The 9,265-nt window shown below is 27.4% G+C and overlaps 2 protein-coding genes and 1 long non-coding RNA gene across 3 annotated transcripts; 2 read left to right on the plus strand and 1 right to left on the minus strand.

Annotated features, from left to right (window-relative positions):
* Positions 1-1,173: 1,173 nt before the first annotated feature.
* Positions 1,174-2,489, plus strand: LOC111616131 (gremlin-2-like). The gene is made up of 2 exons (XM_023357554.1): positions 1,174-1,379; positions 1,654-2,489. Exon 2 carries the CDS (start codon positions 1,662-1,664, stop codon positions 2,379-2,381), a length of 720 nt encoding a protein of 239 aa, XP_023213322.1. The 5' UTR covers positions 1,174-1,379; positions 1,654-1,661; the 3' UTR covers positions 2,382-2,489.
* A 1,127-nt stretch (positions 2,490-3,616) lies between these two features.
* LOC111616130 lies at positions 3,617-7,332 on the plus strand. Its single transcript, XR_002755194.1, has 4 exons — positions 3,617-3,744; positions 3,948-4,087; positions 4,670-4,778; positions 6,988-7,332. It is a non-coding gene; the product is annotated as an uncharacterized LOC111616130 (long non-coding RNA).
* Positions 4,279-7,484, minus strand: LOC111616128 (calpain-A-like). The gene is made up of 4 exons (XM_023357553.1): positions 7,340-7,484; positions 6,964-7,077; positions 4,508-4,566; positions 4,279-4,431 (listed from the first exon to the last, which is right to left on the minus strand). The coding sequence occupies exons 1-4, from the start codon at positions 7,368-7,370 to the stop codon at positions 4,405-4,407; spliced, it is 231 nt and encodes a 76-aa protein (XP_023213321.1). The 5' UTR covers positions 7,371-7,484; the 3' UTR covers positions 4,279-4,404.
* Positions 7,485-9,265: the final 1,781 nt, after the last annotated feature.

Below are 9,265 nucleotides of genomic sequence, written 5' to 3' on the forward strand. Positions count from 1 at the left end.
TGTGAGCGTTTAAAATGTTTTATTTTACGTAATAAATAATTCACCCACCACCTTATAGAATTTTAAACCTTATTGATCTTTGAAAAATACTTCAAAAAATCCATAGAATATAAAATCAATCTGTAGAAAACTTAAATTCCAGTAGCCATAAAGTGTTTCGAGTTATCATTTCCTTATTTATTTGTAAGTGTTTCGTAGAATTTCTACTCGTATTGAGTGGTTTACTTCGCAGAATCATTTATATATATATATATATTTTTTAATTAAAACACCGCAAATTGCCTATTATATCGTAATTTTTAATGCTTTTAAAAGCGGGTGGTCTGATTTTTTTTTTTTTATATATATGAATCATGAAAATAATCGATGCATTTCTTGTTTATAACACTTAAAAATGTATCTAAGAATAAACTCCCAACGAAATTTGTTACATTTTGTATATCATCATCATCATCATTTTTATATTTTTGTGCCAAAAACCCGGTATCCATCTCTGTTGTAATATACTTACGAAACATCAGGAAGAAATTTCGAATTTTGCCAAAATTAATTGGCCCTACTTCCAAAAACACCTTCATTTCCAACTGTATTATTGTTACAACGCTTCCGGGTTCATATATAGGCTATATATATATATATATACATATATGTGTGTAAACATGCATAAGTTATATACTACAGCTCGACAAGTTGTTAATTTTCCGTGCAAAAAAAAAAAAACATAAAAATAAGTTAAATTTAGTGCTGTTAATGGATTATAAATGGTGCATTTAATGTTTTAATGCAAGAATATTAAAATTAATTTATTTTATTTGTTTTAAATAGAAAGGAAAAGAGGGATGGAGGGGATAGAAACAAAAGAAAAGAATGAGAAGGGAAAGAAAAAGTGAAAACGCGACCCACCGAATTACGTGTAAATTTTGCAATGCGGATCGCAAAGGAAAATAATTGAGTGTCCCAGGAATATGGTATTCGTAAGCAAAGCGTCAAACAGTCGCGCCAGTTTGGCCAGACGCCAACTGTGAATGGGAGGGTTGGTATGAATGGGATAAGCAAAGCCACACTTCTTGGCTTGGATCAACCATAGGCGCCACTTGGCTGATCACATGACTATCGTGGCGTCAATGTCAGTCTGGATGGCTGATCGTGACCTCACGTCTTAGCACGATACCTGCACCATTTGAACGGAAGAGGAGAGAGAGAGAGAGCTAAGGAAATTCAGGCCATTTGGACGATTTCCATGCAAATGGCTACCACCTCTCTAATTGGCTTCATAGCGATTTCGTTACTATTTTTATATATTATATTTATCCATACGTTATCAGAATTTTTTGATATATGATGTAATTGAAGAAATTATATTTAATACAGCGATTAAAGTACAGTATTATTCTTCTTTTTTTTTTTTCAAAAAAATTAATTTTAGTGATATACAACTTCCCGCTTTTAAATGCTATCAAATAACATCGTATTTTGGCATATGCGATCCATACTATAATATGAACTTTTAAATTATCTTTACAGATAAGCATTTTAAGTTAAGTTCCTACATAAACATGTAATAGGATACTAAACGGAAAATGTTTAATTTATATGCTTGTATGCTCGATTTTAACCCATACAATTTGATTTTTATTTGATTTTTATTTTCAGAATTCGCAATGCAGAGGTACATTGTTACCTTCTTCATTCTCATAGTTATGACAGTCAACCAGATGAGGACAGCTGGCAGGAAACGTAAAGATAAGGATGGAGAAGAACTAAGAAATCAAGATGTTGTATTCATATCGTTTCTGAATAAAGAAGATATTAGAAATCAATCACTCAAGGATGAAAGTTCTTTCTATGCCGATTTAGAAAATTTTGGTAACATCGAATTGGAAGGAAACAAAGTAACAATAGTGGTTCCAGTTGAAGAAATAAGAAGAAGAAAACGAAAAGGATGTAGAAATAATTGCAGAAAACATAGTAAAACAAGTACTACACAGATGCAAAGCAATCATACGAGAAGACAGAATACAGATAGTAGTTTATCATTACTTAAACCACACGGAAATCCAATAGTAATCATGAAAGCAGAAAAATTCAGGAAAGATTGGTGCCGAACGGAAAGAGTTAAACACAAAATAAGCGAACAAGGTTGTAAATCGAAAATCATTACGAATAACTTCTGTTATGGTCAATGTAATTCTTTCTTCATCCCACGACAGATAAGAGGAAGAAAAGATCTGAATAACTTTCGTTCGTGTTCGTTTTGTCAACCCTCCAGTTCTAGATGGATTAGTGTAATCCTTCATTGCCCACAACTTGTACCACCATATAGGAAGAAAAGAATATATCGAGTCGATAAGTGCCACTGCAGTACAAAAAACATCACGTAATCGTGATGTAATTTTAGTCATAAGATTTTGTTTTATGTGACATGTTTTAGTGTCAAAAAAAAGAATTTGTTATACTACTGTTAATATATATATTGACTTCCACCCCCCAACAAGTTATATTTTATAAAAAAAAAAAAAAAAAAACATTTCTGTTGATTCGTGTTGTAAAATTTGCTTATTCATCAATATTTATTATTGCTTTATCACTTATTATATACAACAATGTCGGGTGATTATTTTATGTATCGATAAGCAGTATTTTTAACTCTTAGAAGTTCAGACACCACGTTTTGTATAATACAGTCGACCCCCCCCTATAACACCGTTTTATATGAATTCCATGTTGTACGAGTCACTTAGATTTTACAAATACGCGTGCCGGGCTGTAAACGGCTCACATATTTATAAAATCTAAGCGATTCGTACAACACGGAATTCATATAAAACGGAATAATCAACAGTGTTATAGGGGGTCGACTGTATATATACTATTTTTCTAAAATAGAATTAAAATGTTAATACCGAATTAAACTCAGTAAAATATAAATAATATGCGGGTTTTATAGATGATATATATATATATATGTATGTTATTCATTCCCACATTTTGAAATATTCACTTTTTTTACGGGTTGAATATAAAATATAATGTCACTGGCGTGACTACAAAATAAAGCTTTTTTTGGTCGTATCCGAGGCTCCGAGCTAAAGTACAATGTGTAATAAGTTCAAAGAAATTTTTTTTTTTTTTTTTTGTAGTTTTTATTTAATTAAGTATGAAAAGTTTAGCAATAAAAGTTGTTGTCATGAATGTTTTCCTGTCTCACTTCTGAGTAGCGCAGAGAAATGGTAAACGGTAGCGGAGGTTCAATAATCTCGTCAATTAATTTCGCCATTGGAGAAATCATAAATGAGATAAAAGCTTTTTTCTTTTCTGAAGAGGAAGCTGAAAGTTTATTTTCATCACTTTAATAAATATTCGAGCGCGGATGTCAACACCATCCCCATCTCGCGAAATATCGAAGCGCTTCTAATGGAGTCGGCGCCAAGGAACAAGCAACGGGGCAGACATCCTATCGGAAAACAGCACAGACAACCAGACTAGATAGTGGATGATGTATGACAGGAATTGTCATGTGGTTTGGCCGACATGTCACCATTCTACATCACTTAGGTCATCGCTCTGTGGACTACACCCACACCCGCTCGTGGCGGTCAGGTCAACACTGCTCTCTCTTTCTCTCTCTTACAACCGCTTTTTTTTTTTTTGGTATCATTCTTCTCGATCATTATCCGATCTGGGAAATAAATCACGCCATAATGATAATTTAATAGTTACTTCTTTCTGTTTACTATAAAACAGGTAAAATTTCTTATAATCGTTAAACGAATGTTACGTCGAAAATTAACATACTTTTTTTAAATTTGTAAATATTAATACTCTATAATTTATTTATAGTAATATTTTATATGTTAAATATCTAAATAATTACGATTTTAATTAATAACGTAATTATTAGTTAAAATTTTTATTTTAATTTCGATAATTTGATTAAAATTTGGCAGGTGGCGTTGATAATTTATTTACGTTTTTATACTACACGTGGTTGTCATGTGGTCGGCGTTGAAATATTCGAATATTTATTTAAAAAATGTTGCAAGTTTGAAAAATTTATTCTGTAAAGATTATGAAAGATGGAAACAAGGTTTGATTTTTATATATTTATTTGATAAATGTTTGAAATTTCACATTTTAAGACCACAAATTCAAATTTTTACAATAAATCAGCACATAATCTGTTTACACAATTCTTTTCTTTAAATGAATTATACACTATTAAACAAAAATAACATGCCGTTTTTATTTAAAATAGAGTTATTATTTAGCTTTATAAATATTTCGATATGATAAAAATATTTAAAAGTTTATTTGTTATATTTTTTAAAAATTTGCGTAAATTTTAAAACAATTTACAATTATGTACAAAATAAATAAAAATTTTGAACGACACTTAGTCTTTATTTAACTGTACATCGTTTTCTCCACCCACTGAAAAAATAATTTTATTTATAATTTTTTACATTATTAAGCTCTTTATATTAATTAAAAGAAAAAAAGAGTTTACCTCATCTAATGTAAATGTTGCTCTTCCCATTTTTAATGGATCTCTTTCCTTGAAAATTTCTATTAAAATAATAATTTTATTTAATGTTTAGTTTTTTATTTTATCAAAGCTTATCTTAATATTAATAACTAGTGGATTTTAATACAGTCAAATCTCCAATAGCAGCTGCTCTTTCACGAACCTTTTTTCTTTTGAAGAAACATGCATACAAAATAACTTCCAAATAATGGTCACATCCAAACAACAGCCATTACTTAAGTTCTCATCAGAGGTTTGATCTTATATATTTTTACTTTAATAATAATTCTATTAGGAAAATATGATAAGACAAAATTGTTTTATCTGCTAGACTTATATAATTTAAATATTGTACTTCAATAAAAACTATTACATTATTATTGTCATTAAAATGTAATTAATTAATAACTATGTTCATCCATATATCATTTGACATTAAAATAACATATGAAAGTGTATACAATTTTCAATTTTACTTTTAAAACTGTCCTCAAGATTTAATCATTTTGATGCTTTTTCAAATTATTTGCATCAATATCTACCATAAAAATAGATATAATAATGAAGGAATAGTTCTCCAGAAAAAACTCAAACACTAAAATAAAGGAGGATTGTTGTTATAATGAATCTTAAGCCTTAGCACCTGTCAGTCTCATCCTATCTTCCCAATGACTTTCCTTTCTCTCTTTATTCATAGAACATAATTTAAGATTTTTATAGAGTATCTTACATCATCCATTATATGCCATAGATATCAGATCCATCAATTTCTGCTTCAATTTTAATGGCAAATTAATTTTAAAGAACAAAATATTAAAAAGTCTCTTTAAAATTTATTTACCATTAAGTGCTTTAGCTTATCATTCTTACAGTGTAGTATAATACAGTATAATGCTTTAAACTTGAACTTACTGGTTAATTTAACAGTGTTTTTAAAGGTAAGTTTAAACATTATACTTAAATTAAGGTTGCCAGATTTCTACACCTGGAGTAAAAGACACCTAAAATGATCTAGGCACTAAAACTCAAATAGTTTTAACCTATGATATGATATCCTAGTCTAAGTCATTATGAAGCCAAGCATTGAAAAATGAAAATAAAAGACAAATTATTGAAATAAGAAAGGATACAACGGACAAGGACAATTTAGCTAAAATAAAGGATTGTCCTTTGAAATAAAGGACATCTGGTAACCGTAATTATACTGCATAATTGGAATCATAGATTGTTTTTTTTAATTAAATATTTTAAAAATGTTTTCTTCTTATTCTAAAGTAAGATTTCTAACAAGTTATTTCTTCAATGATTGAAAACTTTAATATTATTTTTCAAAGCATAAAAGTAAACAATCAAGAACACACTCAACAGAAATGTGTCCAATATTTCTCCATATTCACTCATTTGTTTAAACTGTGTGCAGCTCTCAAGAACAAAAATAATATCTACAATGTTTAAATTTGTAGTTTTCATATATATAAATATGAAAGTTTCATTATGCAAACATAAATCTAGCTAATAATACAATAAAATTTATTTCTTACATAGTTTAACTAGAAAGTAAATAAGAACAGTATACTAATTATTCATACTTAACTAATAATTAATTATGCTCAGTGGGATTATCCCATCAATCTACATTCCAGGAACAAAATTCAAACTCAAATAACTTTTGATATGCTAATACCACTGAGAATTAAACATATGGCAATAATTATAATAATTGTATAATAATTTATATTGATACAAGTATTTATACCATGCAAGCATTTAATCAAATAGAAAATATATTATTATTATATAATAATAATAATATAAATAAATCTAAACATAATGATAAACTCTAAACATTCATATTATGGGGGAAAAAATTGTTAATTTGCTTATATAAGAGCTATCCTGTATGGCTGAATTACACTTGATAAAATCTTATTTTTTTATTTATATTAAATACATAATATAAATTTTAAAATATTTATATTATTCATAAAAATGAGGAAGCAGATAAACTGTAAGAATTACAAATATCTTAATTTGCATGTAATAGAGTATAAGGAAGTCATGTATGGGTATATCTTATCAGAAGATTTTCCTATCACTATGCATCTTTTATCAAAAGCTTTATGAAAAACTGTTTTATGTCATTCATTTTTATAAGTCAAGAGTAATATTAAATTAACATAAAATTGCATAGCATATCTTAGCTTGACAAACAAACCTATTGTTATTTTTAATGTTGATATCGTAGTCAAAATCATCTACCATCTCTTTAAAATCGTCAGTCACGTATTTTTAAAATTTTACTATATTTTGTTTCATTATAAAAAAAATATAATTTAAACTAATTTCTGTTTAATGTAAATTCATTATTTATAATTATTCAATGACTATAATCATTTGTTATTCATTCTTTTAACTGTGTAAAACAATTGAATTCTTACCTATCATTGTTTTCAATTTAACAGCGCACATAACGAAATCGTCAAATGTAATTTTCCCTTTCTTTCCATATCTCAAAACCAGTGCTTGAAGAATGTGAAAATTAAGGCGATAACCTAGAAGAATAAAGGGAGTGCTTATATAAGTAATTTATCATAAAAATTATTATTAATGTTTACTTGACACAATCATATGTAAAAATTAAATTTAAGAATTAAAATGTAAAATACAATGGTATGATATAATTAATAAAAGACAAGTATAGTTTAAGTTCATAGAACTTTTTATTATTATTATCTCAAATTACATATCTTACTCACACCATTATGAAAACAGTAGAATGATGTTTTATCTGATGAATCATGAAATAAACCTTACCTGCTGAATTAAGTGCTGCTCTCAGTTCCATTGTATTCAGTGATCCACTGAAATCTTTGTCATATAATTTGAATACATTCTGAAAGATATTATATTAATTTTATATTAAATTTTATCCAAAACAGAATTTAATTAATATAAAATGATTTTTGTTTGTCTCTATTGATTACTGTATATACAAATTATATTTGTAAATTGTAATAATTATGTATTTACAAATAAACTCAAAGAACCAGAAATTTTGTATGCTGTTTTTTTTATGCTCAGTGGTGGCTCAATGGTAACTGTCACCTGAAGCAAAATTGATTTTTGCAGCCTGTTTCTAGAACAGTTTACATTAGAGAACACTTCTAGAACTGGCACTTCTTGTACAAAATATTCAGCTTATTATTTTTACATTTTTTCTCTTTTTGAACAAATACTGACTGCTCATTTTGCTGCTTGAGGCAGTCATTTCATCACCTCGCCTATCGAGTTGGTCCTGCTTATGCTATTTACAATATAAAATAGTTTAAAACATTCTGATTTTTTGGATCAATTACTCATTATCTGGAATTTTATAATATGGTCCTGTAATAACTTTCATATTAAAATGAGCAAATATTTCATATAAAGAGTGTTACTTCCAAACAGAGCTGCTGAGATACGGACTAGATTCCAATATAGGATGCTGTAGGATTCATTGCCCTACTGCATATGACAGAAATAATTTTATGATATTTAAATAACAATATCAAATGTATTTTAATTAAAATATATCAAAAATTATAAAAATTGTGATAATTTATTATATTCACAGGCCTTCTGGGTCTCATACAGCCTAACAATTTGTAAACACCTTCTCCGCAGTATTTTTAAAATGATGCTGGTTCCATCTTTATAAGGCTCTGATTATTTGAATTAAATATTTACTGCAACACTTACTTGCTACAGAAATTTCTAAAGACATGAATTATTATAATTCTGAAAACTCATTATATAATAATAATAATAAAACTTATCATATAATTAAACTGTTTTCATATTTTATAAACACTACACACTTACGTTAATAATAAAAAAAGAAAACTATTAAAAAATATAGATTTTGTGTGTATGTAAACCTTAATATCTTCTCAGTCATGTGAGAAAGTGTTATGTGGGTCTACAAAAAAAATTAAGTTCATCTGTTCGGCCAATAGGTTAACAGGCTTCTCATAAATTAGAAAATATTAAAATAAAAATAAAAAAAAAACTATGTGATGTATTTAATAATAATTGCATACTGTTTTGATAAATATCTTTTTAAGTACAAGAATATTAATATTGATATTTAGAACATTACATTAACATAGTTTCTAATTTTACATATTTTTACTTGTATTGCATGTAATTGGAAATTCATGCAGTAGCAAGGATCAAATTAAATGCAGCTGTTCAAGTTTTGATACAATTTTTCATACAGACATTATCAAATTTTAAATTAGTTTTCACGACTAAAAAAAAATTTCGAAAGTGCGAAAGGCATTAATCTAATGTAAATTTATGTATATTAAAGTCTAATTTTTTATTTATATATTAAATAAATTCAGACATTTAGGAGCCTAAACTTTATATAGTATTGTTTTTTTAACTTTGTTTAGTTTGTCTTTAACTCTTATAATTATATATAGAAATAGATTCGTAGTGAATATTTAATTAATTAAAGAACTAAATTGGATAGATAAGGAATAATTGACAGATTAATTATATATGAATGTACAACTTATCAATAGATGAATCAGGATATATTTGAGTACTAATATGTTATAATCAGTAGTGTCACTAGAACTGATATTAAGGAGGATTTGTGTTAGAATATGCAACCCTATATTCACCTTGGTACCATTGTGGATGTAGCCATTAGTGCCGTGAAAAAAAAAAAAAAAAAAAAAAAAAAACTCGGTG

The sequence above is a fragment of the Centruroides sculpturatus genome, unplaced genomic scaffold (assembly GCF_000671375.1).
Source record: "Centruroides sculpturatus isolate CEXI.00-Female unplaced genomic scaffold, Cexi_2.0 scaffold2846, whole genome shotgun sequence".
In the NCBI taxonomy this organism is placed as follows: domain Eukaryota; kingdom Metazoa; phylum Arthropoda; class Arachnida; order Scorpiones; family Buthidae; genus Centruroides; species Centruroides sculpturatus.